This window comes from Scyliorhinus torazame, chromosome 8 (assembly GCF_047496885.1).
Source record: "Scyliorhinus torazame isolate Kashiwa2021f chromosome 8, sScyTor2.1, whole genome shotgun sequence".
Lineage (NCBI taxonomy): Eukaryota > Metazoa > Chordata > Chondrichthyes > Carcharhiniformes > Scyliorhinidae > Scyliorhinus > Scyliorhinus torazame.
Window position 1 is genome coordinate 219,452,269 of NC_092714.1, and position 21,162 is coordinate 219,473,430.

Genomic DNA, 21,162 nt, shown 5'->3' on the forward strand with positions numbered 1-21,162 from the left:
ACTACATGTTTTCTATTACATTCTTTTTACAATATAATTGTGATTTACTACTCACAGCCTTTTCAGCCTCCATCTTGTTTGCTCTAGAATTCTCATTTCCCTCTTCAGTCGAAACCATCAAACTTATTTCATCTCCCAACACATGTCCAAAGATAATTGGGCAAATCTTCTTTCCACGGTGACAGAAGAGGCTTAAGGGGTGTCGTGCAATCATGGCATCAGTGTTCAGTCTCCCTTGATAAAATTTTTTAGAGGGAAACTCGCAAATTTCTTGGTGCTAAAAAATTAAATAATAAACTTCAATTTTAATGTTGTTACAAGTAGTGAAAAACTGTGCACAGTTATACAAAATTCTACACGAAGAAAATATAGAACCAAAAGGGCCATTCGACCTACTTCTTCAGATACATCATATACAAACTACTTTGAACAAAATTCTTCCTGCTAATAATTATCTGTTTTGTCCTCACACTGAATCTTTCATTATAATACTTCATGGAAGAAACTTTGACTTTGAGGCAATTGACCATGGGTAAATTTTCCAAGCACAGAATTTTCAGTATTAAATTATTCCAGAAAATAAGTCAAACAAGATGCTAAACAAGTTTCCAGTTGATGGGAGGAGAAAGGAATTGGCACCCTAAAAGATTTATTTCTTGGGGGTCGTTTTGCGGGATTGAAGGAGCTGGGAGCGAAGTATGGGCTGGAGCGGGGAGAAATATTTAGGTACATGCAGGTTCGAGACTTTACCAGGAAGGAGATACAGAGCTTCCCAGTAGAGCCTCCTTCCACATTGCTGGAGGAGGTGCTGACGACAGGGGGACTGGGGAAGGGGATAGTATCTACGGTTTACGGGACTATTTTGGAGGAGGAGAAGGCGCTGCTGGAAGGGATCAAGGCAAAGTGGTAGGAAGAGTTGGGAGAGGATATGGAGGAGGGGTTCTGCTGTGAGGTGCTCCAGAGGGTGAACGCCTCAACCTCATGTGCGAGGTTGGGGCTGATACAGCTGAAGGTGGTGTATAGAGCGCAACTTACAAGGGCAAGAATGAGCCGGCTCTTTGAGGGGGTAGAAGATGTGTGTGAATATTGCGGGGGGGGGGATGCCCGCAAACCACGTTCATATGTTTTGGTCCTGTCCAGGGCTGGAGAAATACTGGAAGGAAGTGTTTAGGGTAATCTCTAAAGTGGTGGACGTGAAACTGGGACAAGGGCCCTCGGCAGGCCATATACAGGTTGTCAGACCTGCCGGGATTGGAAACGGGCAGGGAAGCAGATGTTGTAGCCTTCGCCTCGTTGATTGCTCAAAGGCAGATCCTGTTAGGGTGGAGATCAACCTCTCCACCCTGTGCCTGGCATGGCGGGGGACCTGCTGGAATTCGTAAAGCTTGAAAAGGTCAAATTTGAACTAAGGGGAAGGATGGAGGGGTTCTACAATTCATGGGTGTTATTCATTATGCCCTTTCAAGAATTGGATCACATCGCACATTAGGGGGGTTGGGGGCTGGGAAGGTTGGGGGGAGGGGGACTGCATGTGTCAATGGTGATTATGGGTGATTCCTGATTCCTTTTGTCATTTGTTTATGTTAACATGCGGGCCAATGTTTGGAGGTTTGGTGGGAGGATGGGATCGTTGTTATTGATATGGGGATTGACATTACATTTGTTACTGATTATTGTTTGTTGTTGGGTGTAAATTTGGGAGAAAATGTAAAAAAGGAGAATAAAAAATATTAAAAAAAAAACAAGTTTCCAGTTTGCCGTAGGTTTTCACCCAATGATAATTTTTTAAATTATTTCACTGCTTTTTATTCATCAAGGCTCAATTTTTAATTAAAGTGTAATTTGTGAGGAAATCCGAAGTTTGCAAGCTGTTGTCCACACTGACCATAGTTCTGAAGCCTGTGATTTCTGGGGACAGTTCCTAACTGTAAGAGAAACATGTTCCCAGTTTCTGGGAAGGGTTTGTAAATTCCTGGCTGTGACATCATATTTCTTAGAAATCAGCCTATGGTGTACACAGGTTTCTGGGGAAAGAGAAACAGGGGGGTATAAAATAAGAACCAGGTTCAAAGGTCAAATTTCATCCTGTGGTGAGAACAGGCAGCACTCTTAAAGTTCGGTGGGGGGGGGGTTCAGCAGACAGAGAACAGTACAGTGGCTGTGAAAGTGTGAGCGTGAGACAACTACGGTAGAATAAAATCATGGCACAGTTGTTGAAGGAGAGAAAAAAATGCTGATTCCAGAAGCAGCTCGATGAATGACCCGGATAACTGTGCCATTTGGCACATTGTACCCGTGGATCCTGGGAGCGGTAAATCTGCTGTTGAATGGGACTTCAGGCGTCATTCCTGAGTGAATAAAATACCTGAAACTCTACCTGGGAATAACAGAGTTTTGCGTGACTTCAAGGCTGAGACTGATGCCATGTATGCTGAAGGGACTGCCAGAGGAAATTATGAGATCATTCGTTGTTGTATGTTCAATTTCAAAATTAAAATCAAGCATCAATGCACATTGAACATAGTGCTGAAATAGTGATCTCTCCATACCAAGATGCCTGTAGAACTCACTGCTTATAATGAGACAAGAGTTGCATATGGTCTCCCAGAAGAAGAATATGAAGGGAAAAGTTTCTACGGAATAGAATTTACCTGTGAATTCATGTTCAATTTATGTTGATTTTGGTTTGATGGTTATAGAATTTCTTTTGAAAGTGTAATCATGTCCATTGGTTTCTTACATTGGGCTTATTTGTGAAGTTTGGTTCTTTTATGTTATTGGTCTCCATGGAGACCATAACAAATTATATTCAACATTAACTGATGCATTACTACCATCTGGGCAACTAATACTTACCATCCGATACTGCACGTCAAGCATCCATGCTCGTTGAACATAGCGCTCAAATAGTGACCTCTCCATGCCAAGACGCCTGCAGAACTCATTGTTTATAATGGGACGGAGTTGCATATGGTCTCCCAGAAGAACAATCTGAAAGGAAAAGCAGTAGTTTTACCAAATTAAAGTAACTGAAATTAAGTAGACTTTGATTTCTTCCATAGCCAATGCAGTTTATTGCATAAGCATTAAAGTTGTAAAATCCTTCCTGCCTTAATTTCTGTACAGTGGACCAAAACAGGTAAGGCACAGGAACAGGAAAATCTATTCCACCTGTTAGATTACCAGACAGAAAGACCTGGGAGCTGAATTTTTCCGCTTCCCGGCCACCCCATCCATGACCAGCATGTTTTCCGGTGGTGGAGGCAACTCATCATTGGCCACCGGTGGGGTTCCTCCGGTCCCACCAATGTCTATGGAATTCTGCGTGGCTCACTAGTCCAGCCACAGGGGAACCCGTCACAGGGGGATCGCCTTCAGTGCGACTGGAAGACCCCACCAGTGGGAAGGGCTGGAAAATCTCACCCTAGACTTGATACCACCAACTCTCTGATCGCTCATTTAATTGCAGAGCAGAACCCATGCCCAAGAAGAAAATTTTAATTATTTCTTCTTTTTCACCTAAATTTTAGAGAATTACGACCTCCTGAATTTGAACATGTGTTTTCTGAATAAGTGAAAATAAATTGTGAATCATGTCAGAATAAAATATTGCAAATCTGAAGAAACTAATCCCGAACCTAGTCCAGAGTTTATGCAGTAGACTGCAAATCAAATCACTTTGCTGGGTCCATTCAATAAAATTGTCAGCGACATTGAGATTAAGGGCACGATTCAGCGACCCCGTTGCACCCAGCATGGATCCGGACGCAACGGGTGAATTGTGTGAGCCCCAAATCGGGCTCCGTGCTGAGCACCGGTCCAATCACGAGTGACCTGACTTGCTCCCACTGGCGTGGTCTGGATCTTGCCCTCTCTGGGCGAGATTCAGATCTGAATATTTAAATTGGCCTAATTACTCACTTAAATACTCAGACACTGGATAACTGGGTGGCACTGCCAGGGTGCCAGAGGCACTGCCAAGTGTCAGACTTGCTGTGCTAAGGTGACCGGGTGCCAGGTTGGTACTGTCAGGGATAGGGATGGATGGGGGGAGGGGGAGGTGAGGGGAGATTCACGGAGGCTTCAGCTGACCAGCAGGAAATCCCTCTCTAAGTGTGGCATCGGTGGGGAGAAATTCCCCAAGGTTAAAAAAGGGGCAAAGTGCCTCTGGACAGTGGGATGATTCTCAGCGCTGCAGCCACCAAGAAGCACCCGCTAAAAGCGCCCAACAGCGGACTTTAACTTAATTCCACTGAACTGCGTCCGAAGTTTTTTTTAACAGTTTTTTTCTGAGGTTTTTTATTAAAAGGTAATCAAGAGTCATGCCATGTGCTGTGTTTAAAAACAGACAGGGGTGACCTTGCAAAAAAGGAAAAAGGAAATGGCTGACTTTTTAATTAATTTGCATCAACCTCCACAGTAGAGCTAGAGGATATTACATAGCAACAGAGTAAAAGGCGTGTGGATGAAAAAAACGTTTAGTGAGCCAACATGGGTTTTTAAAAGGGAAGTCATGTTGAATGCTGCTGCAGGTTTCAATCAACGGAAAAGATAAATTAAAAAGATAAAGAAGAAACAACACCATCCAACTCAAAACCCACATGACATCACCCTGGGTCTCGAACTCGCCAAATCTTGTCCATTTCACTGAAGGAGGACAAGTGACTTGCAGCTCCATAGGTTAAAAGTAATTAAATTACAACTTTTGAACATATTTTACTTGCAGCAATTTTATTTTCAATTAATTTGAAACGTGGTTTAAAATTTTCTTGATTTATTTAAACTACTTTAGGTCTGAAAGACTGTCAGCTCCACAAACTACTGTAAGATGAACTAACGTGGGATATGGGGATGACGGTTGTTATTGAAAATATGGAAAGATGTGTCATTTGAAACATGGAAGTCTGGCAATATCTGGTCTGAGAGAAACATGAGAGAATACAGGGAAAGATCCCACAAAGGGTTAACAGCAGCTGCAAAGAGCAGGATTGTAAAATGCAGATATCCTTGGTCAAGCAGGCTTAGCAAACAAGACAAACAGGATTTTGAATGAAGCCAAAAACAATGACTCACACCTTCATTGAAAGTAACTATCTTCGTGAGCAGCTGGAAAAGCATGGATGAGGTTCAGTTGAATTTGGTGACAATTCTAAGTGTGAAATTTTGCTAATACCAGGTAAATTAAAGAAAACAGGAGACTATCAGTCTAGGCGAAATATAATTCAAAGCCAAAATCAAAGTTAAAATTATGAGCCGAGGACACAATTGGAAAATAAAACTATAGAAATGACAGGAACCAAACCAAAATTCACACCTCTTGAAATCAAAGCATATTTGAATATCACAAAGGACACAATGTAATCAGATCTATGAGATGAGGTTATGTCAAAATGAATACTTAGTTGGATTAGAATGTTTAGATCAAAGATACTTTTTACAATCAAAGAAAATCAAGAGTTACTTTACAATAAAGTCATAAAAACTAGATAACTGTTAGAAAAATATATAAACCCGAAGAAAGGGAACAGCCAGCAGAGCCAGCTCTCACAGCTCGGTACATGGGAAAGATAGGACACAGCAACCAAGTTCATCAGCGAATACATCTAAAGAAGACCAGATTTTAAAAAGAAAAAAATATATAATAATAAAATAACTTAAAAGTTTTAACCTGAAACAGTGGTTATTAGCCTACTTTACTTACTTAGCAACGCAGGACCCAGGATATCAATGCTACTGAGGGGTAAGTAGGTAAAATTCTTCGGTGAAGGTATGCGTTATACCGGGGGATAACTTTAAAATATAGTTTGACCTGAATGGCACCCACTGAAGCCTGCATCGGAGTAGGGGAGTAAGAATCCCCTGTTCACCATTTAGAATATCAACCCTTTTTTGGTATAGGGGGAATTCTAAGAATAGTGGTGAGTTTTTAACTTCACGGTGGACTGTTACGAACATTGACGTTGCTGGCATAAATCATGAACAGAAAACAAAAGTATTGCAGCAAAATCTACTTGTCTTCTTTGAGGCAGTAACTAAACATTTGACAGTTTTCTATCTGCCACTTTAATTGCTTCTTCATACATTCTCCTCAGGGTGTGAAATCTGGAAAGACCAATCCTGGCTCAGAGAAGCAATACTGACATGAATCTGCGCATTTCATTCTCCTAGTTAAAAAAGAGATATTAAAATCGATGGTTCGCAATCTATTTCTAAAGATATTTTAGAGCAAAAGCATTTCAACTTACCTGATCTGCATGTTTATGTGCAACAATAGGGATTAACAATTCTGGTTCTGTACACATAGCACTCTCATCCACCAACACCTGTCGCACACTAATTTGTTTTAGCAAATAGCTGGAAGAAGTGGCACATGTGCAAAGGATGACGTCATGCATTTTGAGTTCATGGTTTCGTGCTTCGGAGAGCAATCCCTTGTATCTAGGAAATTATTCCAACAGTTAGACCAATGTACAAACTTTATAGCTTACTATTGTGATCACCTAACATAACTTCAACAGGAGGCACATGGAAACTCCAGAAAAACAGAAGAGTGGGAGACCCTTATGGAGATTCACTCCGATAGAATCATAGAATTCCTGCAGTGCAGAAGGAGGCCATTCGACCCACCGAGTCTGCACCGAGGTTAGGGATACCGGTGAATTACCGGAGATTGAGAGTTTTCGCACACTTAAAGAGTTTAAAGGCTGGTGTGGTGATGCTGCAGGAGACCCATTTGAGGGTGAAGGATCAGGTGAAGCTCAGGAAGAGTTGGGTGAGTCAGGTATTTCATTCGGGGTTTGATAGTAGGGCTTGGGGGATAGCGTTATTGGCGGACAAGAGGGTGAGGTTTCAGATGGAGGAGGTGGTGGCTGATCAGAGGGGCAGGTATGTGTTAGTGACAGGTGCGTTAGAGGGGAGGTTGGTGGTGCTGGCAAACGTATATGACCCCAACTGGGACAATAAGGGGTTTGTGAAGAGAGCACTGGGTGCGTTCCCAAATTTGGATACCCATGAGCTGATGGTACGGGGGGACTGGAACCTGAGGTGGACAGGTCTCAGCCATGCTCGCTGACCCAGTCGGGGCTGAGGGAAGCAAAAGATTTGGCTGGGCTCATGAGGGACATGGGAGGAGTGGACACGTGGAGGTTCTTGCATCCAAGGGATCGAGAGTATTTGTCTTTCTCCCTGGTGCACAGATGTTTTCGAGGATTGACTTTTTTGTGGTTGGGAAGGCGCTGTTGACTGGAGTTAAGAGGTCGGAGAACTCAGCAATTGTGATTTCAGATCATGCTCTGCATTTGATGGATATGGTTTTGGAGAAGGGGCAGCCCAGAGGCCGGGTGGAGAATGGATGTGGGATTATTAGCGAACCGTGACAAGGTCTGGAAGGTGATGGAGGAGTATGTGGGGTTTAATTGCACGCGGGAGATCGTGTGGTTGGTGGTCTGGGAGGCTCTCAAGACTGTGGTGAGGGGGAAGATATTCGCTTTTAAGGCTAAAGTGAGGAGGGAGAGGAGAGTGGAACACTAATGTCTGATAGAAGAGATTTTGGAGGTAAGTGGGAGGTACGCAGGGGACTCAGACCCAGGTCTCCAAGCAAGGAGGAAGGAGTTGCAGGCAAAGTTCAACCTATTGTCCATGGGGAAAACGGTGTATCAGTTGAGAAGGGCAAGGGGAGCTGTCAATGTGTATGGGGAGAAGGCAGGACGTATGTTGGCTGGTCAGACCCAGAGGGAGGCCGAGGCAAGGGAGATCGTTCGGGTGTGGGACAAGGCAGGAAGAGTTGATGGTGGCTCCGGATCAGATTAATAAGGTGTTCACAGGATCTTATAGGGACCTGTATAGGTCAGAGCCGCAGGAGGAGGAGTGGGAGATGAGGGAGTTTCTCGGTGGGCTGGAGTGTCAGAGGTTGGAGGAGGCAGAGAGGGCAGGGTTGGAGGAGCCGTTGGGGGAGCAGGAGGTGAAGGTGGTGATTGGGAGGATGCAGGCAGGGAAGGTGGTGGGGCCAGATAGATTTCCAGTCTAATGTTATAAAAACTTAAGGACAAGTTGGCACTGTTGCTGGTGGGAATGTTTAAGGACGGGTTGGGTAGGGGTAGGCTTCTATCTCGCTGTTGTTAAAGAAGGACAAGGATCCGATGGAGTGTGGGTCGTATAGGCCCATATCTCTGCTGAATGTAGATGCCAGGATACTGGCAAAGGTGTTGGTGTTAAGGTTGGAAGGATGTCTCCTAAAGGTGATTGGGGAGGACCAAACGGAGTTCATAAAGGGAAAAGAGGAAGTTGCTGAATGTGGTGCTTTCTCTGGAAGATGGGAGGGAGACTGAGTTGGTGGTAGCATTGGATGTGGAGAATGTGTTTGATCGGGTGGAGAGGAGTTATTTGATGGCGGTACTGGAGAAATTCGGATTGGGCCAAAGTTTGTGCCATGGGTGCAGCTGCTATAAAAGGAGCCGATGGCGAGCGTGCACACAAACAATATTAATTAAGGGTATTTGCATTACATCAGGTAAGAGGCAGGCATGCCCCATGTCCCCTCTTCTGTTTGCATTGGCTATCGAGCCCTTGGCCATTGCGCTGGGGAGCTCGGGGTTGTGAAGGGAATAATGAGGGGTGGGGGGGTGGAACATAGGGGCTGGGATTCTCCGAGCCTCTGCGCGAAATCGTGCTCGCTGCGGGGGCGGAGAATGAGGTCTCAGAGTGGAGAATCGCCGGCAGCCAGGCGCACGCGGTCGACACGCCACAGGTCGGGGGCCATTGAAAGAGGCCCCTGCGGCGATTCTCTGCAATCGACCGGCCGAGTTCCTGCCAAGTTCCGCCGGCGTGGTTCCAACCTGGTTCCACCCAGCGGGAGGTCGGACTCGAGGCCGCACTGGCCGTCCTGGGGAGGGTTATCAGACTCTGGGGGGGCGTCTCCACGACGGACAGGCCTGCGATCGGGGGCTACTGGTCTGCAGGGGCGCGGGATCTGGGGGGGGGGCGGCTATCTTTTTCTGTGCTGGCCCGCTATGTGGCTCCGCCATGTTGCGCTGTGGCCGGCGCAAAAAATGGCCACCGCGCACATGCACGGACCCGCAGCCCACCGGCACATGCATGCGCGGTCCTGCAGCCAGAAGTGCAGGGCCCTGTATCGGCAGCAGGAGCTGCGTGGCACATGGGGCCCTGCTATCCCTCTTAAAACCAGAGAATCACTCCGAACATTTTGAAAAACGTCTGGAGTGATTCGCACCCGTTTTCCGGCGGGTGTGGGGAGATCGCCCCATTTTCAGAGAATCCCAGCCAGGGTGTCCCAATATGCAAGTGATTCGTTGCTGTATCTTTCGGAGCCGAGCACGCCGGTGAGGAGTATAATGGAGCTGCTCCAGAGATTTGGGACGTTTTTGGAGTACAAACTGAATTTAGGGAAAAGTAAGTATTTTGTGGTCTCCCCTCCGGGAGTGAGAGCGGGTGTTGGGGGGAGGGCTGCCATTTCGCCTGGCGACGACTCATTTAGGTGTTTGGGGGTGCAGGCAGCCCGGGATTGGGCAGGGTGGGGAGAGCGGATTGCTGTGGTGGGACAATCTCCCTCTGTCGTCGGGGGCCAGGTGTGAGCAGTTAAAATTAATGTTTTCCTGCGATTCTTGTTTTTGTTTCAATGTCTGCCGGTCTTTGCGCTCAAGTCTTTTTTCGGCAGGTGGACAGGTTGGTCTTCTCGTTTTTTGGGGGGGGGAAAGTTGGTCAGGATTAGGAGTGTGACACTGCAGAGGGGACAGCAGGCGGGGAGGGAGGGTGGTTAGGCCTCCCAAATTTGTTGCATTATTATTGGGCGGCAAATGCAGAGAAGGTGCGGGGCTGGAGCAGGGAGGAGGAGCTCTGTGGGTAACGATGGATGCGGGCTCTTGTCGGGAGTCGGGGTTGTGGACGCTGGCAACGCCGTCGTTCTCGATGGCCCCAGGGTGAGCCTGGTGATGGTGACCACGTTGAGTATTTGGAGGCAGTTTTGACAGCACTTTAAGCTGGGGGCCAGGTCAGGGGAGATACCGATTAGGGGGAATCATGGGTTCAAGCCAGAGAGGATGGATGTGAGGTTTCGCGGATGGGAAGAGAGGGTGATTAAGGAAATGAAGGGGGTGCGCCGATTTGCAAGTTTGGAGGAGCTGGGCAAGAGGTATGGGCTGGCATGGAGGGGAAAGCTTTAGGTATATGCAGGTGCGGGACTTTGCAAGGAGCGTTTCCCAATCTTCACGATAGAGCCTGCCTCTTTGCTATTGGAGACGGTGCTGTCGGGTGGGGGGGGGGGGGGTCCTCTCTGTGATTTCTGGAGGAGGATGGGGTGTCTTTGGAGGATGTTAAGACGAAGTGGGAGGAAGAACTGGGGGTGGCGCTGGAATAAAGATTTTGGTGCGAGGTGCTGTTGAGGATGAACTTTGTGCGTGAGTTTGGGGCTGATACAGCTGAAGGTCGTGTACAGGACGCACCTTACAAAATCAAGGTTGAGCTGGCTGTTCGAGGGGGTGGAGGATGCCTGTGAGTGGTGTGGGAGGGGCCCTGAGAACCATGTTCATATGTTTTGGTCCTGTCCGAAGCTGGAAAGGTTTTACAGGACGGTGTTCAGTACAATCTCAGGGGGGGTTTACACGTTGATATGGAGCCCAATCTCCTAGAAGAGTAGCAGACCTGCCGGAGCTGCAGGCGAGTGTGGAGGCAGATGTTTAGCCTTCGCCTCGCTGATTGCTCGCAGGCGGGTCTTGTTGGGGTGGAGGTCAGTTTCTCCACCCTGTGCCTCGGCGTGGGGGCGGGACTGCTGGAGATTTTGACCCTGGAGAAGGTGAAGTTTGTGTTGAGTGGGGGACTGAATGAGGGGTTCTACAATTAATGGGGTTTGTTCATCCTGCACTTTTGAGAGATGGTTACCGTTGATTGTTGAGGGGGTGTGGGATTTTTGGGGGTGGTTTGTTTTGTATTGCCAAATTGTTGAAAATTTGCTGAATAAAAATACATTTTTAAAAATCCTCCAGTCGTTCAATATTTTAACACGAATGGTCAAAGAAAAGACTTCTGAGACTTCCGGTTGCGGCTATGCTGAGCTAAGCCGCACGATTCGGCAGCTCCCGCTATTATGGACTTTCGGGCTCGCTAGAGGAGCCCCAACGGAATTTTTTCGAAGACAACCCGTGGGGAAGGGAAGAGAGAGGTCCCCCTCCAACTTTTATGGATCGGACCAGAAGTGCAACGGCCAAAAATGCGGCACTGGAGCAGCGGGAGAAGCGAGGGAAAAAAGACAAAATGGCGGCGGCCGGGGACAAAGCGGAGTGTGGGCCGGAGCTGCAGGAGTTCATCAAGCGCTGCTTCGAGGAGCTGCGCAAGGAGATGTTGGCGCCTATGCTGTCGGCAATTGAAGGACTAGGGATGACCCAGAAGGCCCACGAGGTAAAGATCCAGGAGGTACAGAAAAGAGTCAGTGAGAATGAGGACGAGATCTTGGGCCTGGCGGTGAGAGTGGAGCAGCACGAGGCGCTACACAAGAGGTGGGCGGGAAGACTCGAAGACCTGGAGAACAGGTCGAGGAGAAAGAATCTGCGAATCCTGGGTCCCCCTGAGGGAGTGGAGGGGGCTGATGCCGGGGCATATGCGAGCACGATGCTCGAGGCAATGATGGGTACGAAGGCCCCTTCGAGGCCGCTGGAGTTGGACGGGGCACATCGGGTGCTGGCGAGGAAGCCCAAGGCAAATGAGCCGCCAAGGGCGATGGTGGGACGGCGGGGGAAGCCGAGGTCAGCAGGTGTCAGCTGACTTACGGGAGTGATAGGGGGGGGAGCAAAAACGCTAGACAGGGGTCTAGTGGGGGGGAGGGGAGGGGGGGATAAAGGGTTGCTGCTGCACTGGCCGAAAGGGAATGGGACACAGAAGAGGTGGTCGGGACGGGGGTCCCCCGTCTGGGGGACTGGAGGGTGAGGGAGGCGCGGACACGGGTCTGGCCCAGAAAAGGAGATGGCTAGTCGGCGCGCCGGGGGGGGGGGGGGGGGGGGGGGGGGGTGCGAGCCCCTCCAATCCGGCTGATAACGTGGAACGTGAGGGGCCTGAATGGGCCGGTGAAGAGGGCTCGAGTGTTCGTGCACTTAAAGGGACTGAAGGCAGACGTGGTCATGCTCCAAGAGACACACCTGAAGGTGGTGGACCAGGTCAGGTTAAGAAAGGGATGGGTAGGACAGGTATTCCACTCGGGACTGGACGCGAAGAATAGAGGGGTGGCAATATTGGTGGGAAAGCGGGTGTCATTTGAGGCCAAGACTATCGTAGTGGATAATGGAGGGCGATATGTGATGGTGAGCGGTAGGTTGCAAGGGACGTGGGTGGTGTTAGTAAATGTATACGCCCCGAACTGGGATGATGCTGGATTCATGAAGCGCATGTTGGGGCGCATTCCGGACCTGGAGATAGGAGGCCTGATAATGGGAGGGGACTTCAATACAGTGTTGGACCCAGGACTGGACCGCTCCAAATCAAGGACTGGAAAGAGGCCGGCGGCGGCCAAGGTGCTTAGGGGGTTTATGGATCAGATGGGGGGAGTGGACCCATGGCGGTTTGCAAGGCCGCAGGCCAGGGAATTTTATTTTTTCTCCCATGTGCACAAAGCCGACTCCCGGATAGAATTTTTTGTTCTGGGCAGGGCGCTCATCCCGAGGGTGGAGGGGACGGAGCATTCGGCCATTGCCGTTTCGGACCACGCCCCTTTACTTGGGGAAAGACGACGGGTCCAGATGGAGTTTGACCTGTTGACCACAGGGAAGGCGGAGGCACAGTGGAGGAAGGCGCACGGGGCGACCTACGAGTATGGGGAAAAGGCTAGTCGGATGCTGGCACACCAGCTCCGTAAGAGAATGGCAGTGAGGGAAATAGGGGGAGTCAAAGATGGAAGGGGAGCCACGGTTCGGAGTGCGACGAAAATAAACGAGGCATTTAAGGCCTTCTATGAAGATCTGTACAGATCCCAGCCCCCAGCGGGGGAAGAGGGGATGAGACGATTTCTAGACCAACTGAGATTCCCGAGGGTGGAGGAGCAAGAGGTGGCTGGTTTGGGGGCACCAATTGGGTTGGAGGAGCTGAGCAAGGGTTTGGGGAGTATGCAGGCGGGGAAGGCCCCGGGACCATATGCGGATGACCTGTTGCTGTATGTGGCGGATCCAATGAAGGGGATGGTGGAGGTCATGCAGACTCTAAGGGAGTTTGGGGAGTCTTCGGGCTATAAGCACAATGTAGGGAAGAGTGAGCTCTTTATATTACAGGCAGGGGACCAAGAAAGAGGGATAGGGGGCCTACCGCTGAGGAAGGCGGAGGGGAGCTTTCGGTATCTGGGGATCCAGATAGCCAGGAGTTGGGGGGCCCTACATAAACTGAATCTGACGAGGTTGGCGGAGCAGATGGAGGACTTCAAAAGATGGGACATGTTACCGCTCTCGCTAGCGGGTAGAGTGCAGTCGGTCAAAATGGTGGTCCTTCCGAGGTTTCTGTTTGTGGTTCAGTGCCTCCCCATCGTGATCACCAAGGCCTTTTTTAAGAGAGTAGGTAGGAGAATAATGGGGTTTGTGTGGGCGAATAGGACTCCGAGGGTAAGGAGAGGGTTCCTGGAACGCAGTAGGGACCGAGGAGGGTTGGCGCTGCCAAACCTAGGGAGCTACTACTGGGCAGCAAATGTGGCGATGATCCGCAAGTGGGTGATGGAGGGAGAGGGGGCGGCATGGAAGAGGATGGAGATGGCGTCCTGCAAAAGGAACGAGCCTGGGGGCGTTGGTGACGGCACCGCTGCCGCTCTCGCCGACAAGGTACACCACGAGCCCGGTGGTGGCGGCAACGCTAAGGATCTGGGGCCAGTGGAGACGGCACAGGGGTGCATTGGGAGCCTCGGTGTGGTCCCCGATCAGGGGTAACCACCAGTTTGTCCCGGGGAAGATGGACGGGGGGGTTCCAGAGCTGGCATCGGGCGGGGTTCAGAATAATGGGGACCTGTTCATTGATGGGACGTTTGCGAGCCTAGGGGCACTGGAGGAGAAGTTCGAGATACCCCCGGGAAATGCCTTCAGATATACGCAGGTGAGGCCGTTTGTCAGGCGACAGCTGAGGGAATTCCCGTTGCTCCCGGCACAAGAAATTCAAGACAGGGTGATCTCGGGCGTATGGGTCGGGGAGGGCAAGGTGTCGGCAATACACCAGGCGATGAAAGAAGTGGGGGAAGCACTGGTAGAAGAGCTGAAGGGTAAGTGGGAAGAGGAGCTGGGGGAGGAGATTGAGGAAGATCTGTGGGCGGATGCCGAGTAGGGTTAATTCCTCCTCCTCGTGTGCCAGGCTCAGCCTGATACGATTTAAGGTGGTTCACAGAGCTCACTTGACGGGGGCGAGGTTGAGTAGGTTCTTTGGCGTAGAGGACAGATGTGGAAGGTGCTCCGGGAGCCCGGCGAACCATGTCCATATGTTTTGGTCATGCCCGGCACTGGAGGGGTTCTGGAGAGAAGTGGCGGGAGCAATATCTCAGGTGGTGAAAGTCCGGGTCAAGCCAAGCTGGGGGCTAGCAATATTTGGAGTAGTGGACGAGCCGGGAGTGGAGGAGGCGAAAGAGGCCGGCATTCTGGCCTTTGCGTCCCTAGTAGCCTGGCGAAGGATCTTGCTAATGTGGAAGGAGGCGAAGCCCCCTAGCGTGGAGGCCTGGATAAACGACATGGCTGGGTTCATAAAGCTGGAGAGGATTAAGTTTGCCTTGAGAGGGTCTGCGCAGGGGTTCTACAGGCGGTGACAACCGTTCCTAGACTATCTCGCGGAGCGTTGGAGGAAGGTCGGTTCAGCAGCAGCAGCAATCTAAGGGGGGAGGGGCGACGTCCTTGGAGTGGGGGGGGGGGGAGGAAGAATGGGGGATTGCCTGGGAGGGTGGGTGAGCAAGAGTTGAGGGTTGGGGAAACCGGCACGTACGGGAGAGAGCCAGTGTACAAAGCTATGTAAGCATATCATTTTGCCATGTATATATCTTGCTCTGTGCAATTTCTTGTTATTTTGTTACGGGGGGGGTCGTTATTGTTTGTAAGGGAGAAAAATTGTGTTAAAAAACTTTAATAAATATATATTTTTTAAAACGAGAAGACTTCTACCATAGAATCAAATAACAAAAATCACTGCCTACTGTTTCGAAACGTATTGAAAAAGGGTGCGCCAACCCATCCTAAACTAAAAGATAAAAAAACAACTGGAAAGTCTCAATCTCTTTTGCAAAAATCCGAAACTTTTGATTGCACTTGTGCCATCTTCAAGGAGTCACAGTCCAAATCACTGATGTCAGAAAGGTGCCAGCCCCATACAATTTACAAACTAGCATTTCAATGCCACTGAGAAAACCATGATGTGGAGATGCCGGCGTTGGACTGGGGCGAGCACAGTAAGAAGCCTTACAACACCAGGTTAAAGTTCAACAGGTTTGTTTCAAATCACTAGCTTTCAGAGCACTGCTCCTTCCTCAGGTGAATGAAGAGGTGGGTTCCAGAAACCTACATATAGACAGAGTCAAAGATGCAAGACGATACTTTGAATTTGAGTCTTTGCAGGTAATTAAGGCTTTACAGGTCCAGACGGAGCAACAGGAGAGAGGGATAAACACAGATTAAAGAGGCGTGCATTGTCTCAAACCGGGACAGTTGGTAGGATTTTGCAAGCCCAGGCCAGATGGTTGGGGGTGAATGTAATGCGACATGAATCCAAGGTCCCAGTTGAGGCTGTACTCATGTGTGCGGAATTTGGTTATAAGTTTCTGCTCGGCGATTCTGCATTGTCGCGTGTTCTGAAGGCCGCCTTGGAGAACACTTACCCGAAGATCAGAGCTGAATGCCCTTAACTGCTGAAGTGTTCCCTGACTGGAAGGGGACATTCCTGCCTGGCAATTGTCACGCGATGTTCGTTCATCCGTTATTGCAGCGTCTGCATGGTCTCGCCAATGTACCACGCTTCGGGACATCCTTTCCACCAAATATGAGGCATACAACATTGGCTGAGTCGCACCAGTATGTACCACATACCTGGTGGGTGGTGTTCTCACGTCTAATGGTGGTACCCATGTCGATGATCTGGCACGTCTTGCAGAGATTGCCATGGTAGGGTTGTGTGGTGTCGTGGTCGCTGTTCTGAAGGTTGGGTAGTTTGCTGCAAACAATGGTTTGTTTGAGGTTGCACGATTGTTTGAAGGCAAGTAGTGGGGGTGCGGGGATGACCTTGGCAAGATGTTCGTCTTCATCAATGACGTGTCGAAGGTTGCGAAGAAGATGTTTTAGTTTCTCCGCTCCAGGGAAGTACTGGACGACGAAAGGTACTCTGTCGGTAAAGACTTAATTACCTGCAAAGACTCGTATTCAAAGTATCATCTTGCATCTTTGACTTTGTCTATATATATGTTTCTGGAACCCACCTCTTCATTCACCTGAGGAAGGAGCTGTGCTCCGAAAGCTAGCTATTCAAAACAAACCTGTTGGACTTTAACCTGGTGTTGTAAGACTTCTTACTGAGAAAACCCTCCTCACTGGTCATCGATAATGAAGAAATCACATTGTGGTGGATAGAAAATCACATCAGCACTCAGGCACATGCTTTGTAAAACGCTCAGCAGAAACACAGATGGAACTGTACACTCTTGGCACGCAATGTGGATGAAAAGAGGGGCTTAGGTTGGAACAGTATTAAGCTTTATCAACAATTCTCGATGCATGCCTGTTTAGCTGGAAACGGGAAAAATGATAAAAGCATATATTAATGATTGTTTTAGTAGTCAAATGATGCAGCAGGTTTCAGCAAACAAGAAAGATAAATTAAACCTGAGGTTTACTGAAGAGATAAAGAAGATCCAGCACCATCCAACTCAAATCCCACATATCATCACCCTGGGTCTCGAACTTCCCAAATCTTATCCTATTGACTGAAGCAGAACTTGCAGCTCCCTAGGTCAAAAGTAATTAAATTACAATTTTTGAACATCTTTTCATGGCAGCGGTTTGATTGTAAATGAATTGGAAACCTAGTTTTAAATTTTCTTGATTTAAAAAAAAAGTACTTGAAGTCTGAAAAACTGTCAGCTCCACAAACTGCTGTAAAATGAACAAAAGTGGGATGTGGGAGTGATGGTGGACCATCACTTACATCATCTTCGTTGACATTCCTGGCACACATCAGAAACATATAAACAGGGAATTACTTTTAAAATAATCGAAACCATTACAACAAAACAATTCTATAATAAAGTTTAAGACAATAGTTTCACCCTTAGTTACTGAAAATAAGCCGAATCAATTTTCCAGGGGATCTGGGCAGGTAGGCCAGAAATGTTCTCAGGAAAATTCACCGACACTGTGTGTCGTGTTGGGTGTTCCGATATACAAACGAACCAACACGGTTGCAGATGGTACAACTCTGTTTTATTGTTCTGAATAATAACAACTGTTAACTTCTGGCTGTGGTTCGTACTTCACCAGTTAATCTGTGGACCCAGCCCTAGCACTATCTTAGAGAGGCACTCAGCACATGGTGTATGTCTGAGTGGCACGCTGTGAGCTCTGTGCTCTGAGCTATCTCCTGCTGGAATGAGCAGGAACTATGGTGTTCCCTGTTTTATAGTGCGTGTGCTCTCACTGGTGATTGGCTGTGATGTTGCATGTGTGTTGATTGGTCCGTCGACCTGTCCATCAGTGTGTGTGTGTGATTGCACCATGATATGTAAATATGGATATCATGACATCCCCCCTTTTCACAAGAATATGTGCCTACATGGTAATAAATATTGGTGTGTACTGAGTGCGACTGAGTATGTGTGTGCAATATTTACAACATGTACATGAGGCTAAACTATATCCATAGGAAGGTGTCAGGTGCAACATAGCAACGAGGTTGTACCACAAACAAAACAAGTGCAATCATCAAATATCGAAAGAGAACTCCTGGAACGACAAAAAAAAAGAGAAACACGTTAACATTGTTGCTCAACAATTCAGTGAGTCCAATGTGCAAACAGGCTCATAAGTCCAGACTAGTAGGTGGGCAACGAATTCGGGTTGACCGCCTCAAGGGTGGGTCAGGATCCACCGGCTGAGGAATGGGCCTGGCCACGGGCGATAGAGGAATAGGCAGAGTGGCAGGAAGCTCCACGAAGTCGACATCAGGGGCAACAGGAGGGCGTGGCACTGGTGCATGATCACGTAGCGAGCGCGGAAGCAACCGAAGGGCCCGGCGAATGGAGCCATCAGGCATGTGAACCAGGAACGAGCGGGGAGACACGCGGCGGAGAACCTCGGCAGTTGCCGACCAGCCACCCTCTGGTAGGTGTATGCGGAGGTTGTCTCCAGGCGCCAGGGCAGGAAGATTAGTTGCCCAAGTGTCATGAGCCACCTGCTGCTGTCGCATCCTTTGCAGTACTGGAGCATGGTCGGGTTTAGGAACATGAATGGACAGCACAGTGGTCCTGAGGGCACGACCCGTCAACAGCTGGGCTGGTGAGAGGCCTGTGGACAGTGGGGCCGAGCGATAGGCCAGCAGGGCTAAACAGAAGTCAGATCCGGCATCAGCAGCCTTGCAGAGGAGCCGCTTCACGATATGGACGCCCTTTTCCGCCTTACCATTTGACTGGGGATGCAGGGGGCTGGACGTCACGTGTGTGAAGCCATATGAAGCGGCAAAAGAAGACCATTCTTGGCTCGCAAAACAGGGCCCGTTGTCAGACATGACGGTAAGCGGAATGCCATGGCGAGCGAAGGTTTCTTTACATGCTCTGATTACAGCTCATGATGTCAAATCGTGCAGGCGTATGACCTCCGGATAATTGGAAAAATAATCAATTATGATGACGTAGTCCCTGCCGAGCGCATGAAAAAGGTCCACACCCACCTTTGCCCAGGGGGACGTCACCAACTTATGGGGCTGAAGCGTCTCAGGGGGTTGCGCCGGCTGAAACCTTTGGCAGTTGGGGCAGTTGAGCACCATATTGGCGATGTCGTCGCTGATGCCCGGCCAGTATACAGATTCTCGGGTCCTCTGCCTGCACTTTTCGACCCCGAGATGGCCTTCGTGCAATTGTTCGAGGACACGCCTGTGCATGCTGTGTGGGATCACAATCCGGTCCAACTTTAGGAGGACACCATCAATGACGGCCAAGTCGTCCCGGACATTGTAGACTTGTGGGCACTGCCCCTTGAGCCACCTTTCCGTCATGTGGCGCATCACACGTTGTAAAAGGGGGTCAGCCGCAGTCTCACGGCGAATGTGGGCCAGACTTGCATCAGTAGCTGGTAGATTGGCCGATGTGAAGGCTACATGTGCGTCGACGTGACAGACGAACCCCCCCGATTCGGACGGTGTGCTTACTGCTCTGGACAGGGCATCCGCGATGATGAGGTCCTTTCCCGGGGTGTAGACCAGTTGGAAGTCGGACCTCCGGAGCTTGAGCAGAATGCGCTGTAGGCGAGGGGTCATCTCATTGAGGTCCTTTTGTATGATGGCGACCAGGGGGCGATGGTCGGTCTCCATGGTAAACTGAGGAAGACCATACACATAGTCGTGGAATTTATCTATGCCGGTTAACAAACCCAGGCACTCCTTCTCAATCTGCGCATAGCGCTGTTTAATGGGGGGTCATGGCCCGCGAGGCATAGGTGACCGGGCCCATGATGCAGTGTTGTCCCGTTGCAGGAGTACCGCCCCAATGCCGGACTGGCTGGCATCAGTCGAGATCTTTGTGTCTCAAGTAGTGTCGAAGAATGCCAGAACCGGGGCTGTGGTGAGCTTGATCTTGAGCTCCTCCCATTCCTTCTGGTGTGCGGGAAGCCACTGGAACTCCGTAGTCTTCTTCACTAGGTGGCGAAGAGCCGTTGTGTGGGAGGCAAGGTTGGGAATAAACTTCCCCAGGAAGTTGACCATCCCGAGAAAGCGCAGCACTGCCTTCCTGTCTGCCGGCTGCGGCATGGCTGTAATAGCTGCCACTTTGTCTGCATCCGAATGCACCCCTGACCGGGATATGTGGTCCCCCAGAAACTTCAGCTCAGTTTGGCCAAAAGAACACTTGTCTTGGTTGAGGCGCAGGCCGTGTTCTCGTATCCGAGCAAAGACGCGCTGGAGACGACTGATGTGCTCCTGTGGTGTGGTGGACCAGATGATGACGTCGTCAACATAGACACACACCCCTTCGATGCCCTCCATCATTTGTTCCATGATTCGATGAAACACCTCAGATGCCGAGATGATGCCAAATGGCATCCTATTGTAGCAGTATCTGCCAAAGGGAGTGTTGAAAGTGCACAGCTTCCTGCTGGACTGATCCAGCTGAATCTGCCAAAAACCCTTTGAGGCATCAAGCTTGGTAAAAATTTTTGCCCTGGCCATTTCGCTCGTGATTTCTTTCCATTTGGGAATGGGGTAGTGTTCCCTTATGATGTTATTGTTCAGGTCTTTCGGGTCGATGCAGATCCGGAGTTCGCCAGAGGGCTTTTTTACGCACACCATGGAGCTGACCCACGGCGTGGGCTCCGTGACCCGGGACAGCACTCCTTGGTCCTGCAGATCCTGTAGCTGCTGCTTGAGGTGGTCCTTGAGTGGTGCTGGGACTCTACGAGGTGCGTGAATGACCGGGGTGGCATCCGGTTAGAGCCGTATTCTGTAAGTGTAGGGCAGTGTGACCATGCCCTCGAAAACCTCCTGGTTGTGGGCTAGGAGCGAGTGGAGCTGCGCCCTAAAGTCTGCATCCGGGAAATCGGACGTGCCTTCTGGAAACAGAGTGTGTACCCGCTGAACGAGGTGGAGGATCTTGCATGCCTGTGCGCCTAACAGAGAGTCCTTCGAGGATCCAACTATCTCAAAAGACACTGTGGCTGTGTATGAATTGTATGCAACCTCGAGCTGGCAAGACCCCACGGCCGGGATAACATTACCGTTGTAATCGACCATCTGACAGCAGGATGGCCGAATCGGTGGTTTGACCTTCAAGGTGTAGAAGGCTGACCATGCAATGAGATAGGCGGAGGCACCAGTGTCTAAACGGAATGTGATTGGTGATCGGTTGACCATTAGGGTGGCACACCATTCATTGCCCGGATGAACGCTGTGCACTGGCATCGGCTGGTGGGTCCTTCTTGGGGACATCCGATTTCTGTCTATTACCGCAACGCGGAAGGC

At 49.5% G+C, this 21,162-nt stretch overlaps 1 protein-coding gene across 3 annotated transcripts in view; it reads right to left on the minus strand.

Annotated features, from left to right (window-relative positions):
• Positions 1-21,162, minus strand: part of helz2a (helicase with zinc finger 2a) — a 164,607-nt gene that overhangs the window by 28,367 nt on the left and 115,078 nt on the right. For all 3 annotated transcript variants that reach the window (XM_072514773.1, XM_072514772.1, XM_072514774.1), the window contains 3 exons: positions 6,246-6,438; positions 2,857-2,991; positions 56-277 (listed from right to left, as the gene is read on the minus strand). In XM_072514773.1, coding sequence (XP_072370874.1) covers positions 56-277; positions 2,857-2,991; positions 6,246-6,438 — 550 coding nt within the window. The remainder of the gene's footprint in view (positions 1-55; positions 278-2,856; positions 2,992-6,245; positions 6,439-21,162) is intronic.